Source organism: Lepisma saccharinum, chromosome 6, assembly GCF_977018435.1.
Source record: "Lepisma saccharinum chromosome 6, izLepSacc3.1, whole genome shotgun sequence".
Classification (NCBI taxonomy): Eukaryota; Metazoa; Arthropoda; class Insecta; order Zygentoma; family Lepismatidae; genus Lepisma; species Lepisma saccharinum.
Window position 1 is genome coordinate 88,917,847 of NC_139234.1, and position 26,164 is coordinate 88,944,010.

Genomic DNA, 26,164 nt, shown 5'->3' on the forward strand with positions numbered 1-26,164 from the left:
TCATATCAATAATGCCCAGTTATTTATTCTTATAATATATTAATTTATATCTTGTTATGCAATCTGCGGAAACAATAGTTCAGTCTTTCATGAAGCCGCCAGGTGTCTCGGCCTTGGCATGGGGCATGGATGATATTTGTGAGTGTCCCTTCATCAATTTCATGATGTCATCACTGTGAAAATGAGATCAAACTTTGACAACAAGTATTACATGCCTGCATCAAGGTGTGCATGTCTCTGTGATTGCGACTGTGCTTCTGAATGGCTCTTTTCCCCCCTTGGAAAAAGCCCTGTGGGTGCTATTTGTAAGTGTCTCTTCATCACCCTGGGATGGAAACCTTAGACCGTAACGTAATTGATATTAACCCTTACTGGGAAAGGGGGTCGGGGGGAGTGTTTACAAACCCCTCATACATTTCACGAGAGTACTTTATTTCCTCTGTATCTACAAAACCGTTCGCGATTTCCAAAAATATTTTTTTATATAATTTGTTCATAATACTGCAAGTCTAAAAATATAATTTCGTTAATTTCTCATTTGCCCTTGCAATTTCTCTCACTTAACACAGTCCCGGAAATGCAAAATTTAATGTGCGAAATATAAAATGAAAATGTTGATTTAAAAATATGCAATTTTCCAAATTAAACTTTTTGTTCTCAATAATATAAATACAAAAATAATTGCTCTACAATATACTAAACGTAAAATATTTTTATAATTTTAATTAGATTTTAAATTGAAATTATAAGAATAAGAATTTACATGTTTTGTAATAATTTAGAATTGTTTATTTTCCTTTATCGGCACTCACGCGCTCCAATCATGTTTTATTGATTCATTTTGTTAATTTGTCGTCGCTCTTCTGACACGTTAGAGATGGATTGCGATAAGATGGGATGAATGAAAGGACAATCACAAATACATATGGACTGTACCCAAAACAAACTCTTACAGCTTATTATACGTGCTATATATCCAGGCAGAAAACCTCATCCCCGCGTGTATTACGTGGAAGAGAAGTCGGCAATTTTAGTGTACTCCAACTACCCACTCAGTATCAGAATCTGTACAGTCAGCTTCAACACCAAAGTACCTGAAGGCAATTCTCCCACCCATTTGATTATTTGGTCCAACTGCATCATCCTATTCAGTAAGTACTTGTTGCCTCCCCGATGGCGCAGTGGTAGCGTCGTCGCCTTGTAATCAAGGGGTCCCGGGTTCGATACCCGGTGGGGCACATAGTGGTTCGGATTCCACTTTAAACTGTAGGTACAGTCCCGATTAACCTTACTGTGCATAAAGTGGACTTAATACACTAAATCAACCAACCATCCAATAAGTACTTGTTATACGTGTGCCACAATCACATATTCATCGGTCTTTAACATTATAACAGCACTATAATCACACGTGTAAAATATACATAGTCACTACCCAGATAGCACAGTGAGTTTACTTCATGCTTGAAACAAGCTTCCCATGTAAAGTTAACAAGATTGCTGCAAGCATATAATGGCAAGCTGTAAGCCTGCATGAGGTTCAAATTAAACCAACTACATAGTTACTGTGTGTCAAAATGACTTCTCTTTATACGGAATCATTTTCTTTAACATTTTTGCTAGCATAAATGCTATGAAATGTTTCCAAAAAACGTATAGCAGATATATAGTACTTTACACGGAAGCATTTCATGTAAAATTTCTGTGTATAATATTGCACAAAAGGCAGGTCAAGTTACATCATATATGATGAGTACAATTGAAATAACTAATTTATTCTTCCATACGTGTACTGAATACGTTATAAAGTATGTTATCAAACTGAGCCATTACTTTGTACCTAAAACCTTTTTATAGTTTTTTTTTTTTTTTTTTTTTTTTCCTCGTGGCGGAAGTGTGCTAAGGACGTGCTGATCGGCTCCGGAGAAGATTGTACAATTCTGCTGGACATCGGGCTGCTGGCTGATTCTTATCTTCACACAAGGAAGAGGTAGTGTCAAGGTTCAGGACTGACGTGTGCAAGTGCAACTTCAACGTTATTTAAGAGAAAATATTGGAATAATTATCTGACGCTCGTCGCAAGCCATAACCACTGTGCTTCACGCGTACCAACCCAAGATGTCTCGTGCTGTGGCCAAGGAACTCGGCAACCGGCTGGAAAGCTTCGAAAAGCAGGTGCGTGGCGAGCTGGACAGTTTCAAACGAAAAATTGATAATGAAACACAGTCAAGAAGCGGGGACCTAAGTGCTACGTACGATTCCGAAGGAATGAAGGAACTCAAAGACGAGCTGAGTAAATTGGAGGCACGGTTGGAGGAAAGTTTCAGAGTGCAAAAGGACGACTTCCATTATTTACTGGATAGGATAGAATCGCAAGAAGATAGGCTGGACGATTTGGAACAGTATTCAAGGCGTGAGTGTCTCCTTATTCACGGAGTGCAGGAGAACGTCCAGGATAACGTGGAGGAGAAGGTCCTGGACTTATTCCGAAATAAGATGCACGTCGACATCAAGAGTGACCAGATCGCGAGGTGCCATCGTTTGGGAAAACCAAACCGTAGCATGGCAGAGGCCGTGCAGGAAGGAAAACGCTGCATTATTGTTAAATTCGCAACCTACAAAACCAGGCACTCCGTGTGGTCGGCGAAGAAAAAGCTAAAAGAAGCCGGGTCGCGAATCTACATCACCGAGTCGCTGACTCCAGTGCGACAGGAGATGCTGCGGGCGGCGAAAGAGAAGTTCGGTCGCTGCGCGTGCTACACGGAAAACGGCAGGATCGTGGTGCGCACCGCTACCGGGCGGAAACTCACTATTACAAGAATAAAGGAACTATCCCGATTGTCCCCTGAGCCTTACCCCTCAAAAGACTAGACCCATAAACAAGACTGCTCGGACTCCTTAGCCACTTTAACATTAGTAATCGGTTAACATTGAAATACTTTTAATATTTCTTTTATTTTTATCATTCTATATTTTTATTATTATTATTATTACTAGTTTTTTGTTTTTTTTCTCCCACAAACTTAAGTGTATAATCAAAGTGTATATCCGTAATGAACATCCTCATTTTATTTCTTACTTATATGTATTATGAACGTGTGTTTGAAATCGTTTCCCTATTATGTCCATTGTGTGTGTCTTGTGTGTCAACTATATCCCTTTATGCAAATGTTTATGTTTCTCTGCGTGTGATTATGATTACGTGTGCAAGTGATTATTTCATACAGTTTTCCTTGAGTGATGTTTTAGCGTCAAATATACCTGTGATTCACGAACATCCAAGACTTCACAAGAAGGCAACATGTAAGTATCCGAATTTCCTTATGTCTTTCTTCTCCCAATTTGCACCTACATTCATATTTGAAATAATGCTAAAATACGCTATGACGTTATGGAAGGGAAGGTTCGATTTCCTTCAAGCTCGCAACAAATGTCTTTGTTTTCTCCCTGATGTCGACTCCACCGCCTGAAATTCCTGCAACTTACGGTTTCCTCCCTCCCGGTCATCGCCCCCCAAGGCCATCCTTCCTGACCCTCGCTCAAGCGAACGTCAGGTCCTTGTCGTCACCAAAATTAGAGAAGTTGGCGACCACGGTGCTCGAGTCGGCTTTCGATATCTTCCTGGTCACCGAGAGCTGGTCTTTCCGCGAAGCCCTCGCCTCGACCTTCTCCATACCGGGTTACGCAGCAATAAAAAAGGATAGAACAACAAAGGGTGGGGGTGGCCTAATCTTGTATTACCGTAAAGACCTAAATGTCAAGATCATTCCCTCTTGCAACGAAATTGACGACGAAGTCGAAATGATTAGCGTAACTGTGAAGCTCCAGCATCTAACTCTGGGAATAATTGGTGTGTACAAAGCCCCTAATATATCGTATACAAAATTATCGCGCCTAGAAACGACGATCTCGGAAGTTTTTCCACTCGTTCACAAATTACTTATTTTAGGCGACGTAAACGCAGATTTCCTTTCTCCCCATAAACCAGAAACAGTATATTTACAATCAATAATCGACTCTTTCGGCATGGTCCAGATCATTAACCGACCAACCAGAATAACGGCAACCACCCGATAACTCCTCGATGTGGTAATACCGGATGGCCCGGATCTTGTACGCGCATTTAACGTAACCGCTCCCGTCGGAACGGCCGACCACTGTCTAGTAAACGCGACACTTGCCATCAAAAAACCAAAATTAATTAAACAGTTTATCAAATATAGAAACTTCTCTACCCTCGACAAAGAGATATTCGATAGGGATGCTGCAACAATTGAATGGATGCAAATTGATAGCTTCGACAACATCGATGATAAAGTACACTTCGTTACTCAAAACGTAATAAATCTCTTCGACAAGCATGCGCCCCTTGAAACTAAATTAATAAAATCAAAAAACTCTCCGTGGATATCCGAAAATACAAAACTGCTCATGAAACTCCGTGACAATGCACTAATAAAATATAAGCGCACAAAATCCCAGGCAAACTGGGACTATTACAAAGAACTGAGAAACTTCACCATCTCGGTCCAACGGCAAGAAAAGAAAGCATATTTTAATCATCACCTCCGCTGCAACAATAACAACAAAGAGTTGTGGAAAAAATAAAAACGTGGGGTGTATATAGTAAAAATATGAACAACGAGATACCTTCCGACCTGAGAAACGTAGATTCAATTAACCGGCATTTTTCTAGCGTATGCAGCAAAGCGAATGTCTCAGAAGATGCCGTTAACAAAACTCGAGAGTTCTTTGATGGTAACACTTTTAACGAAAGCGCTCAAACTTTCCACCTGCAAGAAATAAACGAAGCCGAAACAATGAAAGCTATAAACGAAATATCATCCAATGCATCTGGTAATGATGGAATATCTATAAGAATGATTAAACTGTTATTACCGCACATCTTACGTCCTTTGACGCACATCGTAAATTTCTCATTCCGGACTGGACAATACCCGACCAGCTGGAAGACAGCACGTGCTGTTCCGATACCAAAGAAAAAAGTAATAACGACCCTGAATGACCTTCGACCAATAAGTCTCTTACCTATATTTTCCAAAATCACTGTAAAAATTGTTAACAAGCAAACTCGCAAACACGTAAATGACCTAGATCTGCTTCCGAAATGTCAATCCGGTTTCCGTCCCTCACACAGCACGGCAACGGCTTTACTTAAAGTAACCGACGATTTATTACGATTAATCGACAAGAGAATGGCAGTAGCGTTAGTATTACTGGATCTCACTAAAGCCTTTGACAGTGTCCATCATAACCTGCTCTTGAGCAAATTAAAATACTACAATTTTTCACCTCCCGCTCTCCGATGGTTTAGATCGTATCTGAAAAACAGACAACAGAGAGTATTCATAAACGCTGCCACGCCCCCTCTCTCTCGCACCCTGCCATTGGAAACTGGTGTCCTACAGGGATCCATTCTAGCCCCTCTCCTCTATACCATTTTTACAGCCGACTTACCTGCCGTAATCAATCACAGTAAAGTTCATTTTTACGCGGATGACACTCAACTACAAATTCCTTTTCCACGGAAATCGCCGGATGCAGCCTTAGCTTTGCTCAATGATGATTTATCCAACATAAATACCTGGTGTAAAAGTAACGGTCTAAAAATAAACCCACAAAAATCAACTTTCTCTGTTATTGGTTCCCGAAATAGTCTCTCTCTGATAAATCCTAACGAGATATGCATCAAACTAGACACATCTCTAATCCCTTATTCAACAAATGTGAAAAATCTAGGCGTCATTTAACACCTTAACTGGGATATTCATGTACAAGAACAAATTAAAAAAGCTTACGCCGTGCTAAGATCGCTGTACAGCTTTAAAGAATGCCTAAAAACAGAGATTAAAATTAGACTAGTCCAATCACTTATCTTTTCTTTACTGGATTACTGCGACGTAATTTTCGGACCAAATCTATCCGTTCGAAACAAAACCAAAATCCAGAAAGTCCAAAATTCATGTTTCCGTTTCGTGTACCATATAAGAAAATACGATCATATCCTCCCAACCCTAAACGCAAACAAAATGTTGAACATGACCAGACGCCGAAAATTGCATCTGTGTTGTTTTAATCATAATCTTTTACAAACCAAAACACCTAGAAACCTATTCCAGAAATTACAATTCGGAAGGGAAATACATGATTACAAAACGAGGGGAAAATCGAAACTTGAACTTCCAAAGCACACACTAGTGCTTTTCGAATCATCATTTACGTATTCAGCTGCAAGAGCGTGGAATGAACTTCCTCCTTCCATGACGTCACTCACTAATCGCAACAAATTCAAAGACAAACTAAAAACTCTATTGTTAAATGAACAATATCTGTGTTCCAGCACTCACGAATAATAGCTCGCATTTCTGACCCAACTTCCTAATAACAAGTATTTTAATATTATCAGGCAGCAGCTTGCCATTTCTCTTAATCTGCTGTTCAGGACCTGGTAGTCTCTTTATAACATCCCAGGTGTTCATAGTATCACTTTGTGTGCCTCGATCCAGCTGTGTTCTGGAAGTCCTAGCCATTTTACCAGTATCTTGTTGCCTTTTATGCGGATGATTTTTTCTATGAGCTATGTGTCAGGCTGTTTAGTTTTGCTGAGTTCTTCTTCATAGAACCTGCCTTTGAGAATTTCTCCTCTATGGTCTTTTATTATATATGTGTTACGGGTCCCAGGTTTAACTTGAACCACTGTAAATAATTCAGTGCTCCAGTTTCTGGTAAAGCCTCTTTTGAATATGTGCTTATATTTGCTGATTCTTACTTGATCACCTACCTTGTATTCGGCTTTTCTTGTTGTTGGCTGGTATCTAGGATAATAAACAGTACTGATCAATTTTTGCTCATCAGATGAAGTTACCTCAGAGGGTTTCATGTTGATTGTGGAATGGACCGAGTTGTTATATCTATCTAGAAATTCTGGTAGGATACTGAGCCATTTGTAATTACCTTGAAGGGTAAATTGTTTATACATATGATTTTTTAGGGTTGTGTTGAATCTTTCTACAATAGAGGCCTTGAGATCACTGTAACTCGAGTAATGTTGTATTGACTGGCTTTTAATAAATTGTTGGAACACCAAATTATAGAATTCTTTGCCATTATCTGTTTGTAGATAGCGCGGTGATCTTCCACTCTGATTGATGATTGTCCTGAAGGCTTCTGTAACACATGCTCCAGTCTTGGATTTGAGTGGCACAGCCCAGGCATATTTTGAAAATGTGTCTATGACAGTGAGTAGATACTTGTAGCCCTTGTTGATTTTGTCTAAGTTTTTCAGCTGTCCACTTGCCATCTCAACCAAGTCACACTGCCATAAATCATCTATGCCTTTTGTGACTACTGGCAGTCTCTTATAATTATGTCTGGCTTGTCTGTGTAATTCATCAACAATAATTTGTCTAGACATAGTATGTAAACAAGAATTTGCAACTATGTTCAGCAGCTGATACTACAGGATTTTCTAAATATAATTTGTCTCCTATTTGTATATTAAATTCAAGAGAACCATCATCTTCAGCATAAGATGTCTCTAATGTATTGGGGTCTGTAAAATCCTCTAACTCTACACTGGTAACCTTTGGTTTGTTGTCAGCATTGGTTATTGATAAGGTAGGATAGTGGTGTGCCTGTTGTTGTAACCAATATTTAATCTTGATTGGTCTAAGTGTGCCCCCAACAAAAAACTGGTAATAAAATTGTGCAGGAGACAGCATATATATTTTGCCACCTGGTGTAAAAGGTGAATCATATTCTTTGTTGGGGATACTGTACAATTCAAGAATTACTGTATGTTTAGGATTCTCTATTAGGCCAGTTATTTCTTTTTCTGCTGTAAGCAATCTACTCATTACAGATTCAAGATGCTCATTGATAGTCCTAACAATCTCATCGTGGCCTGGTTTGATTCTTATATCCACAGCAAGTTTCTTGCATTGTTGCACAATCTCTTGTAGCTGGGTGGCAAAAACAGACAGAGCATTTGCTTGGTTGGATTCCATGGTCCCTAGCTGTTGCTTGATGTTGGCTACAATTTGCTGTAGATTTTCAACAACTGCCAATTTTGAATTTTGAGCAGTAAGATCATAGACTTGTCTTCTGATATCCTCAAACAAAGCATAAAGTTCATTAATATGTTGATTAGTTGGTAGAGTGGCCACTGTCTGAGTAAGCTGTTTGATCTCTGTCTGGATATTCTTGATATCTTCTGATTTCAATATGCGATTCACAGCTCTCTTAATATTTTTAAGTTCCTGTGATGTAGGCAGATTTGCTACAGTATTCTGCAAAGATTCAAGTGCCAATTTCACATCATTTAATTCAGAAGCATCAGCCACACTACGCATAGCATCTTGAAGCAGAGCTATGTCTGCCTGAGTAGGTGTTGATTGTTGTAAAATTTCAAGCTTTGTTTGGATATCATCGATCAAGTGATGAAAATGAGATAGCTCAGATTCAGTGTTGAGGTTTTCAAGTTTGGTGATTTGTTGCTGGACACTGACAAGAGTGTCTACAATACCAGGCAAGCGAGATTCTATAGTTTCTTGTACATTTGTCAGATCACTTTGTACTGCTGCTATTGTACCCTCAAGATGGGCTATGGTACTCTGAATTTTTCATTTTTCAAGTTGCAGTTTGATGTTAACTACACTACGAGTTATAGCATTCAGAGCATCAGAAGATGGTAAGTTGTTCATAAAATTTTCAAGTGTCTCAATTTTTTCTTTAACCTCGGCTATTGCATTGTTCAGAGGGTCCAGATTAGGTATCTGTAGTGATTGAATCTGTTCTTTTAGAGTGGAAATTTCTAGATCAAAATCTTCTTGTGACTTTATGCTTTTGACAATTGTTTGGAGCTGTGTCTGGACATTATTAATCTGCTCTTCTAATTGTTGTTTCAATTGCTCAGAGTTGGTAGCCTGAATCTTTAATTTGGCTTGAAGAGCTGCTACAGCATCCTCTAAACTTTGAAAATTATCCAATGTAGCCAAGTCAGTATATTTTTGAAGCAATAATTTAAGTTCTGAATCAATTTTAAGAAGAGGGTCCATGCATTGTGATTGTAAATTAGTAATTTCTAGTTGAAGACTGGCATTCAGTGTGGTTTGTAAAGCTTGTAAATCACTTCTTAATTTTTTGACTCTGACATCAAGCATCAGTATCTCATCACTGTGATCTTCATGTCTTGTATGGCCAAATATATCATTAGGTAAAAAGGTAAAGTGTTCCCCTGTGCATAGCACCACGCCATGAAGGCGTATAGGGGGTGTGGGGGTAACGCCCCACACTTTCTTGATCCGGTCATGAGTGGGGGTGATGTGATCAGCATCACGCCCCTGACCGCCTTTACCCCCCAGAGTTTCCCCCAGGTACCCATGTTATTCGACGCTGGGTGGGCGCCGGGGCCGCTTCCACCGTTAGAAAAGTTCCCGGATTTGAACCGGCCGGGGATCGAACCCGGGACCTTGAGCATGGTAGTCAGACGCGTTACCGCCTGAGCCACCGCGGCCACCAAATATATCATTAGGCATTTTTGTTTTTGATTTAGTGGTTATTTATTATAAAATATCTAATTCTTAATTCTATAAAAAGAGGTATAAGCTTGTCATAGTATCCCGGGACCTCAATATATAAGCAGTCACCAGCAGAAACAGTATATACAGTGCCAGAAATCATGTTTGAGTGCTTAATTCTATAAATATTTCTCCCTACTGAAACTTTGACATCACTCTCGGGAGTTGTAATAAATTGTAATTGACCACCTACAGGTAATTGGTAATGATTTAAATTATTATTAAATATGTATAATGTTTTACCTGTTTCATCATCAACATCTGTAAGTATCCTGTTCAGATGAATAATTAACAAACCACTTAGTTTAGATATCATAGATTGTATATCAGAGGAGGGTGCTGGTGTTGGCAGGTACATAATAGCCTGTTTTTTGAACCCAAATAAGTTCATTGGCATGTTTTTTTATTTCAAATCATGCTCTGTAATTGGGCATTGATTACCACTTTTCAAATCACAATGACCCCATGGTAGAGTATGTATGCCACATGATAAAATTCATCTCTTATCATCATGTGGGTCCAGAGCCACTTTTCTTGCATTTGTAGTCAACAAGTGATCCACACTCTGGATTCTGCATTCTGATGTTCTGATTAAACTCTGTGATTTGAGACAATCTTCATAATCTTTAAATTGGAGTTCTTTGTCCACAATTACTCTACCAATACCCTTGGCTTTTTTGGCAACAACACCACTACATGTTTCAAAACTGTACATCTTGGCCCTTAACCCAGAAAATCCTACAATAACATCACCAAGTGTCTCATCTTTTAACTTGCCAGGCACCTTTTTGTTGTGGGGTTGAATTTTTGAATGTTCACTGGTATCAAAATATTTAAGCAATGCAGGCTGTGATATATCTTGATAAACATCTTCTGTCTGAATATCAAGAATAAAGCTATTTGTGTCCATGTACATAAGTTTTACACAATCACCATAAAAAGGTTTCAACACATCATAATAGAGATCTAGCATGTGTAATTTGGCCAATTCTAATATCACAGCCCCTACATAAATAGGCTTATCAAACTTAATCTTTGTTTTTTCATGTTGAAGAGTGCCATATTGTCATCATAAATTCTTCTGAAGTTGAAATTAGGCTTTTTTATCAATTTTTTGCTCCGGCTGGGGTCAGTAACTAATTTAACATCAGTATGTTTTCTAACATTTTCTATAGCTTTGCCATACACTGAATTTACCATCAATTTAAACAAAGTTTTATCAAATTTGCTTACTGCACATGTTCGAAGCTCGGTGTTTGTATCAATGTATGGCTTCAACCATCTTGAGTGCCTGAATCTTAAGACTTTGCCAACTTTGGTCACTTGAACACCATGATGCATCAGGAACTGAAGGTTTTTGTAATATATGACATAACCCTGTTTTGGCTCTAGAGTCATCATTAGCTGCTTCTGTTTAGAGCCAGGTGAGCACTCAAGCTCAGGAATTGGGAGCAGATCAAAAAATTTGTTGTGTAAATCATCAGGAATGGTCAGATCAACTTCTAAGAGCAGGCCATAGTTACTGTCATCAAAATCCTGAAGATCTTCAATATTGAAATCTTCAACCCACTCAAGCCCTGCATATGGCAATTTATCCATCATAGCATAACCATACAAGCTGTTTGCATCCACATAAAGTATATAATTTGATGGCAGTGCTGGATCATAATCGGGAATATATTTGTTATTAGCTCTGGCATATCTCTGAGAACATTGCACCATGCCTCCTCTTATACATTGTTCCATAAACAGATACATATCTTGATCTTGGATTAAATTCAACTGCATTTTAGTGTTTAAAAACATTGCAGACCATGCTAGGCCTGGTGCACTGTAAAAATACATTGGATCCAGTTTATAATTTTCCATCGATGATTTTCTAAATGCCTGAAGTATATCAGCTAAGAGAGTCACATCAAGTTTTAAATATGCCTTATGATAATCACCAAATGTCTGGCATTTTAAGTTGCTCCACATCAACTGGGCATGGTGATAATCTTCATCAGTAATTCCAGATGCTCTGAGTTTACTGTAGAACTCTTGTTGTGGTGGCAGAGTACACTCATCAAATTTAAAAAAATCTGTTACATAGTCATATGGGTATACACCCTTCCGCCTAATTAATTTCAGGTCCTGATTTGGAAACATAGCACATGTGATTTTGAATTGGTCATCAGATAATTGACTGGCCAGTGTAGCCAGGCTAGCTGACAGAATTCTGTAGGAATCAAGAAATCTTAAGTGAATGGGAACACCATTAACTTTAATTATTATGCTAATAGCTATATATTTCTCATTATTTTCTGCTAAAATATTTAAATTCTGCTTGTCAAACCCCTCGTACCTGATCAGATGATGAAAATCATAATTAGATGCACCATGGCAAAATATCTGGACAAATTTTGGTCTCTGGATCTTAATATTACAGCTATTACACAGGGCCATTTTGAATTTACCATCTGTATGAGAATGGTGATGCACCTTGATATTTGTATCTGAAAATTCAGAATCACATACCGGGCATTTTTCTGCATTGTTGAAATCTTCAATCTGATCCTCTGTTAAAGGCAACATAGGTTTTGATTTTAATAAGACATTAGATGCTATATAATGGCATTCATTTTCTATTCTATGTGCAAATTCTTTGATGGCATCTGGTCCCTTGTATAAATATTCTTCACTAACAACACCATCCTGTACAACCACATAATAAAAACTAGAAGGTTCATGTAGCTGGTATGATGTACTTGAAGATTCATCAGGATCTGGGCTGCAGAATGCAAGGGGTTTGAGGTTTGATTCAAAATCACAGACTATATATGCTGGATGTTCCAACAAGGCTTCAAATTTTTTGAATTTGGCATTTTCATTTGGCTTAGGCATAACCATATGAGCAGGTTTATGGTTGCCACAACATTTCAGATGCTCAACTAACTTGTTTTTAGCAATTTCTGCATTCACTTCACGAACCCCATTTATTATTTTTTGACCATCAAATACAGTCAAACATCTTCTACACAACTTGAATATTGTATTAGATTTGCCTTGTTGTTTTCTGACTAAAGCTTCAAGACTATGTATCAGTGTGTAATGGTATGTGCCATCTCCTTCAATTAAGAGCAAATCAATCGGAACAGCAGAATCATCATCAAGTGTACTGATTCTGAGAGGTTCTATCAAGCAATTGCCACGACCAATAGAACAAATAAAAACATTAATAGATAATGGCCTACCATTGATATCCCTGGCTTTTTTTTTTCAAATTTATCAATATTCTGAACAGACATTGGATATTTTAAGCCCTCCATAGCATCATCAAAATCATGTTCATGTTGTTTATAATAACTTATTCTCTCAGGATGCCTTAAAACTGGAAACAGAGCAGCTAAAATACACCACAGAAAGCATTTCTCATCATTATTTTCTATGTTAACCACGGCTTTTTTGTTTTTAATATTGGCAGGTAATGGCAGATATGTAGATCCTTGTAATGGGTTAAATTTACAAATATTAATATAAAACTTGTGTGGAGTTCCACATAAACTCCATCCTGATTCTTTAGCAGCAAATTCAGAGTGTTTAATAATTAATTGCTCTATCAACCTGCTTATTATTTTGTCTAAATTTGTATTTGAATATATAGCTACAGTTTCTGTTATGTGGGGCTGTGTAAATTTTGTGCCATTTGATTTCTTATATTGTCTAAACAATTTGAGGGACAGCTTATAAGAGCCATTTTGTGCATTTAGAATAGCTTGCACATCAGGATTTATACTGTTCGAAAAATTCTTAATATCACATCTTGGCTCTGATACGAAACTGTAATCCCTTAGTTGGCCAGCAAAACTGCTATGGATGGGTGCATAGCGTGGATGCTTTGCTGTTCTAGCATTATCGGGTGTTTCAAGCTTCCTTTTTAGACCAGATGTAGATGGCTGTGATGAAGTAGAAGGCTGTACATAACAAGTACACTTATGCCTATTGTAATATGCTTTGCTTAATATTTTATGGCATTTTGGGCATATTTTTGTGGGTGTTCTGCATTTTTCTGGATCACAATTATGCCGGTGCCTAGCCCAATTAGACCTATTTTTATTACAGTGATTGCAATATTTCAAGTTTGGCATTTTTATTGTTTATTATATAAGATTTCTTGGGGTTCAAATCAAAACTCTATACTTAATAAAAAGTATCAGTTGGGTTCAGCAGTGTGCTTTGTATACTTAGTGTGTATATTAAGTGTGTATACTTAGTGTGTATATTAAGTGTGTTAATATGTTTGGTTTTGGCATTTTTTGTTGTTGGTTTATTATATAAAATTTTTTGGGGTCCAAATCAAAACTCTATACTTAATACAAGATGTAAGCTGGGTTCAGAGGTGTGCTAAAAATTGGAGAAACCCACAGGTGTGTCAAGTAGACCGGAAGTGGACCGGAAGTGGACCGGAAGTGGACCGGAAGTAGACCGGATGTAAATATGTGTGGGTGTGGGTGTGCGTGGGTGTATGTGGGTAGCTCTTATAAGCATTTTGGCTTAGTTTTAAGTGTAGCCAAAACAATATCAAGAGGGGCATATTTTTGACAAGCTTATGGACAACAATCTCACAGATGTAGCTTTTGTACACATGGCCAAATCAATCTGTTGAGGCTTCTTCATTTGTACACTGTAATTCTTCATTTGTACACTAGAGTTCAGGATTCTTGGGATTTGACAGCATAGCACACTTGGGGCAATTGACCCATATGGGCATCTTGACATAGTTTTAAGTATAGCCAAATCGGTCTGTTAATCATATGAGCTCTTCATTTGTTGTCCCAGTAATATTGTATTTTATACTACTTCCCACGATTTTAACCCGTTAAACGAGTTAGCAGTGGTCGTTCTACAAGTGCTTTCGTGCGTTTCGTGAGGTTCGTTATGGCGTTCCAAAAGTCGCTTTTCGTGCGTTTCGTGCGAGAATGAAATACGCCAAACGCACGGCTCTGAGGCAAGTTAATGGCTTTAAAATCGTCTGCCAGTTGCAGAAACGTGGGAAAACATGAGGTGAACCAAAAAAACACAGACCAAAAGCCTCTGCAAACTGCACAAAGCGCTGAACTGTTTGGATGAAGAGACCGAGTGGAACGTGTTTGATATATGAGGGGCATGTCAAAAAAGGATAATAAGGAGAATAAAATCAGAGAGAAAATTTTTATTTTGATGCTATACAAGATCATACCCTGGCTATTTTTTCTACATAGTTACCATGACCGGAAACAAGTTTACGTAGACCCTCTGCTTAGAAATCTGCCGCCTGGGATCTCAGCCAGTCAAGAACTGATGTCTTGAGAACTTCACTATCATCGAAACGTTGCGAAGCGTGCCACTTTTTGAGATGAAGGAACAGAAAGTAATCAATTGGGTCAAGATCGGAACCGTAAGGTGGGTGAATAAAACGTTCCCATCGGAATTTTTGAATTGTCGCAACAGTACGGTCAGCTGTGTTTGGGCGGTTCTTGTCATGAATAAGCAGAATTTCAGACCGTAGCATTCCTCTTCGTCGGTTTTGGATAACACGTCGCAGATTCCAGGAATTCCACGGAGGATTACACCTTTTTGGTCCCAAAACACGGTTGCCATGATTTTGCGATGTGATAGTGTTTGCTTGAATTTCTTCGGTTTCGGTGAACCGGGGTGACACCATTGCATGGATTGTTGCTTGGACTCACCAGTGACGTACGATATCCAGGTTTCGTCTCCAGTCACTATGTGAGAAAACAAGTCATCCTCATCCTTCTCCCAGCGAGCCAAAAAATCACGTGCTGATTTCATTCTTCCAACTCGTACATAGTTTGCAATATCCCAGATTGGCCGTTACAATTCGGTGCAATATTTTATCAGACACTTCAGGAAACTCCTTGCCTAGATCAGTAATGGTGAAACGTTGATTGGATCACACTTTCTCATCAACACGTTGCAAAAGGTCGTCCGTCTGAACACTAGGCCTGCCAATCCGCTCGTCATAATGAACATTTGAAAAGCACGGCACCATTGTCTTACCTTTCCTTCACTCATTACTGTTGGTCCGTAAATGGCACACAATTCCCCATGAATGTCAGCTGCACCCAGTCCTTTTGCGTTGAGAAATCTAATAACCGACCTCACCTTGCATTTGGCGGGATTTTCTATTACAGCAGCCAATTCCACTTCCTGCTACTCGCACGTACGTACCTCCACACTGAGAAATATAGGTTACCTCTGTTTCAAGCACAGAATACTAAAGCATGCTTCCGTGCACTCGCAGCTTCGTCAGTGTTGCCAGTCTCAAGTGAAAGTGTGGAAATTGCAATGTGACAGGTTTTTTTCTATTTAATCTACGTTATTATACCATAGCAGGAAATTCTGTCTTAAAACATACATTCTTGGTGAATGTTTATCTTATTTTTCAAATCTCGTAGCAAAATTACTTGCAGCTTGTGCCATAAACATCAATTTTCGAGAATTTATGTTGATAGTATTGCGGACATGCAGGCAGGTGTTGGGACAGAGCAAAGCATTTGATATATGTGGTCTCGTGAGAGTGAAATTCGCATAAGGATTCAAGTTAACGATAAAAATTGTTAAGATTTTTTTATAAATAGGAATGAACATAACAACTGGTCGAAATATGGATATACAGAGATTAACAGCTTACATATTATTTGTGCTAGTGGTAAAGGTATACGTCATGGTGTGGATTTGAGTGTTTTGTTTCAAAGGCAAACTTCAATGCAGCTGCCGATTTTTTTATTGTGGTAGTTCATTGTTATTAACACTGACATCTGCAGCACAATAAAGTTCCGCTAACATAGCAGCCACTTCATTGTTCGTCATTCGTAAATATTCCAAACAAAACACAGTCGATGTCGTTCCCAAAGTCTTAAAAATAACTACTTTCATCAAGTTCACGAGGTCAGTTACTTTCGTTCCATTCGTTATGACTTTCGAAACACACCCAAGGAAACGTGCTCCACTGTACTCCTCCCCTCCACGCTGGAGTACCTCGCTCAGTTCACGGAGTTATGCAGAGGTCTTTTTGCTTGTGGTCCCATTATAGTAATAAAATATAACACTATGAACCAACTAAACCACCAAATATCAATAATATTTTTGATCTTCTTAAATATCTTCTGCTTGTCAACTATAGAGAGTACATACTCCTTGCATGATTAATTGTTGTTATTTTCCGGATCAGTTAAAGGATGTGTTAAGTAGAGTAAATTCGATCTCTCCACCGAAGTTTCCGGGTTCGAATCCACCTGGTCAGAGGTCTTCTTTGTTAGAGTTAACCAATCATGGACATCGTGGCCGTTAGTCAGAAGTGGCAGAAATAACAAAACTGAAAAACAAAATACAAATACAAGCAAATGAAGAGAAATGTATAGACATATACTAGAATGTTTCTAACATAACATGTTAAATACATAACTGCCAGTAAATTAAATTCATTTTCATTTATTTTATTTTTCAGCAAAATATATTATATTCTTATTTGGGGTTGCTTTAATTCCATTTTTGACTCGTGAGAACAACGATGATTATTGATAATTAGCTGAAATTGATGAAGGGACAAACACAAAGAACACTCGGAAAATTCCTGGCGAAACTGAAAGTGACCACTCGACCATTATGCGTGTGGTAACATAAATATTAATTATTTTCTAAAATTGCTTTCGTTAAAAGCCTTGGGAGGTAGACCACTGCCACGCTGCCACTTTTAGTTATTTATTTTACGAGAAGTTATTTTCCCTAACCTCTTGAAGTTTTTCTCTACGTAGTAATAATTAATTATGCAGGCCTCTTTTTTAATTACCTTTGTCACTCAACCAGGAACTAAGGAAACTTTTCATTAAAAATAAACACAAGTCTTTCAACGACTCTTGTGAAAGAGAAGCTTTTATTAGCCTCGAACCTTCATTTTGTATGCCTAGCGTGCAAGTTCACAAAATGCCATTAAAATTGATCGTCATTTCTCAGGATAAAATCTTTCGTCATAATTCCATTTCTTTAATACAGCAAGTCTAGTTTCTCTTCCTAGAATAACCTTATGTTTACTTAAAGGGAACACACAACATATTTAAATCTTAATTATTATTCTTCTGGTAAGGTCACAAAAACAAAAACAGAACACTCTGCACAATAGAAACGGAATATAAGTTTCAAAGCGGAATAAACCTTAACTCCTTATAAAACATCTTCAAAGAAATTAACAACATATTAAGAAAACCTATGCGAATCATATTGTCCGTTTACTTGAGATTTCAAGTCAAAGTAGACTTGTACAGCAAGGCTAATCGGGATTGGACCTACAGTTTAATGTGGAATCTTAAGCAACATGTGCCTCCAAATATTGTAAGCATGTGATCTTTTGTGTGAATTGGATTCAAGAACTTCCACTTTCTTATATATGGAATAGCTGAAGAAAATACCCTCATGCAATGTTGGAGTCCATCTGCCTCTCTGACTGCTCCTGTCATCTCAGAAAACACTGGAGCAGCAAGATGAATCATTGTGGAGATATAAAATTACCAAATAATATCTCAATGTAGGGTAAATTAATACAATTGCCCATCTGTCTGAGTACAAGAGACGATAATAGATCCATGTGTCGTAATATAACTAGCATTACCAAACTCCAATATTTACTGAAATTAAAACCTAGCAATAAAAAGTGTATATCGTCTTATGACACACTTTTACTGAGTGTGTGAACCTCGAAAGGTTCGGGGATCAAACCTGGAGCCTTTTAGATTAAAGTAATTATTCTATTGGGGGTTAGCGGTAGCTCGTAAGCTCTCGCTTGGCTGCATCAGCTAACTGCAGGAGGTACCTGAATAAACTTAAATTTACAGAACCCTTTATAAAATGGCAACTCTCATGATTTGGGTTACTATGACCTTAAGTCGGCATTGGCATAGGATGGCATTAGAAAAGTATATTACCTGTCTCTCTTTAGAAGCGTGGACCGAAGGATTTGTAAAGTAACTGTCACTCGCTCACTGAAGTTCGCCTCTTAAATTCTCACTCAGCTTCGCTGCACTCCACTTCCAAACAAGTTTCTGAAAGTCTGCATCCAGCCTCAATCTTCTTCAAAATCCAACTCACTCTCCTCTCTCCAAAACTCAAAAAAACCCTTTTCTTACTCCCGAACCACTCTCCTGTTCTCTTCCAAAACTCAAGACCAACTCCCTGTCTCTCCCGAGCCAGCTCCAACTTGCCTTCCTCCTCATCAAAACTCCTCCCCTTTTTCTCTCTCATCAATTTTCCTTTGCAAATATTGGCGAATGCTTTTCGCTGAGCTGGTGCTGAAGTTAACACTTTCCTATACTTCCTGTCAGGCTGCCTAGCTACACGTAACTCGAAAATGAAAATGAGGGATACGTAACGGTATCCAGCTGGGCGAAAAAAATTCCTTTCAATTTTTAAAACGTTTAGACAAGTTGCAGGTACAGTGCCGGTTATGCCAATGCAGTCCCTTAGAAGGTCTATTTATTTAGTGAAGAAAAATAAAAATACATTTCACATCAGTGAAAATGAACACTACAGACTAACTCTAAAACTGAAGGGAGGAAAAAAATGCAGTCAAAATTAGATTCGGTTGACAGGTGTCAAGTCGTAATCTAATTTGGACTATCGAAGATCAAGACAAAAGCTCTGTGGGAGCAAACTAAAATTAAAAGCCGAGATGGCAATCAAAAATGAGAAGTCCAATGCCATATTTCGTTCGTCTCTTGCATGAATGAAATGAACGCGTGCATACTACAATATTTATGCTGAGCACGCATACATTGGCTTCCAAGAAATGTTTATCAACACGAGCTAAGCGGTAATGTCAGCTCGGGTCAGAGAACCATGAAAAAGATGTTGATACATCAAACACACACCACTGAACTCACTTGTCAGCTGATCTGACGTTAGAATGGCCAAAGCCATAAGTTGTGGCTCCACCCACTAAGCATGTGGGGGAGGGGCTAACACCAAAACACTAGGAATATGGGAGCAACTGCTCACGCCACAATAAATTGCAAGACAATTTGCACTAATAGAAGAGGATCCTGGTGAATATATATTGTATCGAAGCACACGCAAGTTTCTCCGTCCATTGAATCTCTGTGAGAGAATAATATATGTATAGAAGATATAAGTACCATCTTCCAATAAAAATGAGAGAAAAAAAAGATTGTTGAAAATATATCATATTATAGTGAATAATGCTATAGTGCATTACGTATTAAAATACCAAAATTGTCCAACACCGTCCATTAAATATGAGTAGATATTTGAATACACACGTGATAAGTAAAGAAACCCAACTTAGGCCACTACAAATATATAATGAGTGGAATATCAAAATCAAATGTCCATTATATGTGTATATCTTGGTTAGTAAAAAAAAATAAAATCCTACAGTCCTTGCTGTATGGCGTAAAAGTTCCTCTGTAAGGTCCGGAATGTTCTGAAAACATGCGAAAGCACTTGCGTGTAGTATCCACTGCATTCCATGGAGTCCGTGCAAAAGTGTTTGCAACTGCGAAAACCGGAAAGAGGGTGTCAAAATTTACATCCCAATCATCACGTGAGAATATCGGTCCTTTTGTAGCTTAAGGAACGAGAAGTGTTCATGATTGTACCACTGGATGTAAAATTCTGGGTGAGGGACGTTTGATGAGGGGTGGGGGGTAAATCTTGAAGATCGGCGGGTGAACAGAAGGAAGAAACAGTTGGATTAATTTGTGCTGCTAACTGTACTGTAGAATTCATCATCCAGGGGAGAATGCTGTTCACCGGACTAGGGAACCTAGTCTCGAAAAGTCTGCCATGCTGTAGAAGTAACAGCTAAAGTAGGTGTGCTTGTCGGGTTGCATATGCCTGCACTCGAAGATGGTAACACACTTGTGGTGGGGACCGTACATGAAAGAAAAGCTGGTCTTGCTGCGTACGGGCGTCTGAATGATAAACAAATCGAAGGATACTGAAGATGGGGTAAAATGTGTCATGTTTTCTTCTGGCCACTTGAAACTTGTAGGCTGGGACACATGACGGGAAAAGTGTTCATCCACTGCATCACTTTGAGCTGGAATGTAGTTCTGACTGGAATTCCAGCGGAAATAAAGACAGTACTTTTAGGAAAAGGGGGCGTGTATCCGCTGCATCTTGAGGGCCGGAGCGTAGAAATGGGAGAAAACTGAAGGTGTGCTCTGGTGGCTAGCACAAATCCCATCGGCCGACGATCGCAGTGCAGTCCTGAGTTCGAGGAGGTAATTAATGCGAAGTACTCGGCGGGTTTATGTATGCCGGGTGAAAACTGAAATTGTTGACTCCACGAACTGAGAGGCGATGGTAAATGGAGCTGCTCTCTGAAGGTCGCCGGCGCGTAGAATTCCAATGTTGAAGGCGTCTCAGGAAATCTCTGCTATGCGATGTAGACGTCATGGAGATACGAGACATTAATAGGTGAGGATAGAATAAGGTGGCCAATGAAAAAAAAAAGGAACAGAGAAAGGTTTCAAAATACAGTCTTTAAAATCACAATAACCCAGAGTATGCCATTCAAATAAAGGTACAAAATCACTAAAAATGGGGCCTAATGTTAAATAAAATATAATAACTAATAATAAAAAGCAATAAAGAATGTAAATCAATTTTAAATAACTGATATGCTAAAGATGTGAAGGTTCACGATGTGAGACATTATTTTACCATTACGGGAGTGTAAACGTGGTGAAAATATTGATTGAAGGCTAACAAAATTGCAATAATTGCCTCTAAATCTAAAGAGGTGATAATAAGCAAAAGTAAATGAGCGGAACCAAATGCTTTGAATTTATCTTCAAATGTTAATTATGTAGGTGACGTAAAAGGAATTGAAGTGACGCAATAATGACGTAGTATCCCTTAGGTACTAGTATAAGAGAAATTAGTAAACTATTAAAAAAGGTAATTGAACATGCCTCATCTCAATTGTCGTGTCCATTTATTGACGAATATGAACAATCTCATCAGCAAAAATAAATTGTCAAAGTACTTGTCATATCCATACTTCATTATATATCTGAATGCTTTATTTAAATAACTCCAACAGTTCACCATTATTAGTACTGAATTTTTGTCTTAGATGTATGAAGATTTCGAAGTGCCAACTTGGAATTGATGTTTCGACGTCGAACGCTGGATCGAGTTATTATCCGAAGTGCAAGAAAGTCATGACGTCAGAATAACTCTAGGGGGGAAAATTCTTGGGTGGGGAAATTCTAAAAGGTAAGCATGCTGGAACATGCCCGGCTGTGAGAGCAATAGAGTCGCCGCTAGGCAACAGATTATGCGAAGTCAGGAAAAAGTAACGGGAGATGTATCGTTGCTCAGAGTCAGTTCCTTGGAAAAGGAGCGGAGTTAGCCATTGTGCATTGTCATACTGCAATCCTGTCATTGTATCAATTTTCATCGTTTGGCCGGAACTGTCCAAGGTTACTGGATGTATGGGAACGCTGAATCGCAGCCTTCGGAGTTTGCTGGAATTAACTGACGCCGGTAAAAGGGAATGGAGGAAATTAACTTGCAAGAAATGTGAGTCGCCGGGATGGGACGAAGCTTAACTGGAAATCTGGAGGGGAAAAGGAAAAAGGGGGGGGGGTAAATTGTTGATTTGCAGCTCGGATTTATCGCGGCGCTCTGGACAGAAAGAAATAGTGGATGCGCAACATACATGCGCCAAAGATCCAAGCGCGTGTCGTTACGTAACAAACGTGATTACACATTTGTGAATGTATCTAGTTCGAGTTCTATGCAACTTGATCATAACAATGATTCCGTATGAAATGAAATCGTTATCTGCTGGGTCATTCAGTCCTATGCTAATCTTGTATTTCAAACTTTTCTTTTACAGGCTTGGAGCACGGGAAACGAGAACACAATAAAATAATCGTATTAAGAAAACATATGGCAAAGATTGCTATTATTAATACCTTTTGCAAAGTACATACGGATACTGAAACGCTGCGAAAAATATTTCCGAAAATGATAACACCTGAACTGACGGAAAATTAAGATATAATATTATATTTACTAACAAACTATGCAAAGTGAAAAGGTTGCAATCCTTTTTGGACCACTTAGTGCACTGAATTCTCTCTGATTAGGTGTGATATGAGCTCTATATTGACATATTTAAAAGGATATCGTAGCTATGCGTTTCCTATTCTTTTATATTAATGCAAATTACAACTATTCTCTTTGGAACTAAATATATGTAGGGTGGGTGGGCAAAAAGGAAAAAAAATATAATGCCTTAATTATGTGAATATAGTTCAGCCATTACTAGTTTTATAACACACGAAGGGTCAAGAAAACATTTTGTTCACGGGTCTCTATTAAAATATGCTTTACATATTTATATATACGTAACATTTACTAAAGTCTTTATTCAGACTGGACATTATCGCCATTCTGCCGATAGCAGAAGATACTTTCACCAGTTATTTGGGATCCCTGGGTAACTGGAGAAAATGGTATTCACTGAGCGCATTTACATATTATTTTGTATTTTTCACCATTTCTTCATTATGTGTAGTTACTTAATAAATCTCACTGTATCAATGCGCATTTCATAAACTTCTAACGTCGCCCTGTGAACTCCACATTCTTCCGCCTGACTAGTGTGCATAATTGGCAAATAAATTTAGTAAATTACATCCATGTGTTTAATAACCAATAAATATTCACATATAAAATTAATACTTTTCGTAAAATCGCCCAAATAGCTGTTGCCTGTTATTCGTGTCCTTGTGATGGACAGAGATGAATGTTACAAAACCTCTGTGACTGCTAAAACGCGTTCACTTGTGTTAGTGGTTGCTCAATTTCCTACGTATTCTCCGCTTGTTTAGGGTCTGACTGAATGTAAACACGATGAGGTCTTAAGGCGGAAGGCGTACACGATTCTGCTTTATTAATTCTAAATATAGGTACAAATTCGCAAAACTTTAACATTATTTAATGAAAATTGATAATCAATTTTACCTTAATTTAAACAATCTCTAACGTGTATCTGTTATTCAGTGAGTAAGTGATTAACGTCGGGATTAGGGAAGCAAAAATCTGTTAATTAATGCTAAGGAACGTTGATATTGATGAATGCCGTAACTCGAAATATAAATATCATAGTTTCGCTTCAAGTTTCAACAATAGATATAATATAAATACACATGAAATTTAAGGTATTAAAATTTGTCATGAGCTATAAAATGAATGCGTAGCAGGAATATTCAACTGTCCATCAAAGCAATAGCTCAGAGAGGGTAAAAAATATAACATCAACAAAAAAATCTCGCTAACATGTGAGAAACATCCGCGCCGTGCTCTCTTAATTGTGGCCAGTTAAATCATTATAAGTTGGCTTTGCCTAACTTTTGGGTGCTTGAAACAGAAATATATATATAATATGTGTACGTACTGTTTCATATCACTAAAGCCTATTCATTGGCTTAAAACATCTTACACTCTGCCCTAGCAGACTGCTTTATTTATCTATATATGCGCTTTATTCACCATTATTCATTTCTCGACCTATTTATGCATATAACTAAAGCACCTTTTATTTCTAAACCAGAATCCACTAATTAATCGAGCGGTTTATACTCTGAACTAATGGTAGCGTCACTCTAACTACGTACGACCGGCGTACAGTAGCGGACATAATTGCTGCTTCATTGTCAGAAGTATAATAAGCGTTTCATTTCTTCACATGTCAACACATAGTTTAATAAAACAATTTAGTCCTTAATTAAGGTAACGTAAGGCAAAACGACTGACTCGTGAATTCCTCGACTATCTCATGAAGCTAAGCATCCTTCTTTGAAGAGCTAGGAGCATTGTGTCATTACGAATATAAATGAGTCGACCGCGGAACCTCGTTCGTTCCCAAAACTACATTTATTTAAAATTAATATCCTCTTGGCAATAATCTGAACAGTTTATAGCTCATGCATTTTTGATCATCGACAAGTTACGGTCAGTTTTGGACGAAAATAAATTTTAACTTTAAAGAACTTTAATTAATAAACAACAACAAAAAAATGACTCAGCATACTCGCTGCTGGACTCGATGAATATATAGTGCAAATGAGTCGGAATCAAGACTAAATTATTTTCCTCCTTAGCGATAATCTTACTATTCACTTTTAGTTAAGGATATAATTAATTAAAAGACGTGAAAGGTAAAACTGAAACATGATCTGAGCAAAATTATCGCGAACATAAAATGTAAAAAAAATCGTTCACATAATTTCTGTAGCTTCCTGCTACACTTATCACTTATCACAAAAATCACGTACAAAAGTAATGTAAAAAATTCATTCTAAATTTTGCGTCAAAGGATCATCAAATTTGAATTTGCACTTTTCAAAAGTAGATTAAATCCTGGAAATGATGAAAAGTTTCCAGATGGTAGATCTGTCATAGTCGCGGTACCGGGTTCGCGAGCGAACCACAGGTCTACCAGGAGCGAAGCGATAGGGAAACGTCCAAGGACGTCCCTGGGCCGGCCGCATTTTTGGCAAAATGGGCCTCCCTAAAGTCCGACAACACCTTCCGCGACGCGGGATGACGGACACTCCCGATACAATAGTGCCAGCCCGACGCGGACAACCGCGACGAAGCTAGGGCGCTGGGCTGTACCCAGATCTATGGAAGAAAACATTGTATTTTCTTTTCCTTCGCATTGTATTGCGCTTGACTGCGGCGGTGATTAGCCTATCAGGGTGGGAAGTGACTCAAATTTCAACATCTTACATAATTAACATTCGTATCGTCGCTGCCAATTTCTATATAAGACTTTCACGTTCACCAATGTAAGTTTAGATAGCTCCAATACGTGGAATTTGAAATATCATTAGTTACCGTTGATAGTGCACTAATTACTCTAATTTGGAAGAAAGGGTGAATCTCCTGTTGTTAAAGGGGTTCGCTGTTGACTGTTATTTCACACATTTTCATCACATCCCTTTGTGTCAAAAGAAAAGCCAAATCGTTGGGTTAGGGAGGGGGGCTAAATGACGTTAATTTTCATCACATTTCGTATAGAAATTGATGAAATTCCGCACCTGCACCACGTCTTGTGACACAGGTGAACCTCGAAAGGTTCGGGGATCAAACCTGGAGCCTTTTAGATTAAAGTAATTATTCTATTTGGGGGTTAGCGGTAGCTCGTAAGCTCTCGCTTGGCTGCATCAGCTAACTGCAGGAGGTACCTGAATAAACTTAAATTTACAGAACCCTTTATAAAATGGCAACTCTCATGATTTGGGTTACTATGACCTTAAGTCGGCATTGGCATAGGATGGCATTAGAAAAGTATATTACCTGTCTCTCTTTAGAAGCGTGGACCGAAGGATTTGTAAAGTAACTGTCACTCGCTCACTGAAGTTCGCCTCTTAAATTCTCACTCAGCTTCGCTGCACTCCACTTCCAAACAAGTTTCTGAAAGTCTGCATCCAGCCTCAATCTTCTTCAAAATCCAACTCACTCTCCTCTCTCCAAAACTCAAAAAAACC

General features: G+C 38.3%; 1 protein-coding gene across 1 annotated transcript in view; it reads right to left on the bottom strand.

The window, feature by feature from the left end:
- Positions 1–4,718: 4,718 nt before the first annotated feature.
- The window catches only part of LOC145989153 (ras-related and estrogen-regulated growth inhibitor-like), a 200,339-nt gene continuing 178,893 nt past the window's right edge, over positions 4,719–26,164 (bottom strand). Inside the window, exon 5 of the mRNA XM_083124446.1 lies at positions 4,719–4,793. Coding sequence (XP_082980572.1) covers positions 4,719–4,793 — 75 coding nt within the window. The remainder of the gene's footprint in view (positions 4,794–26,164) is intronic.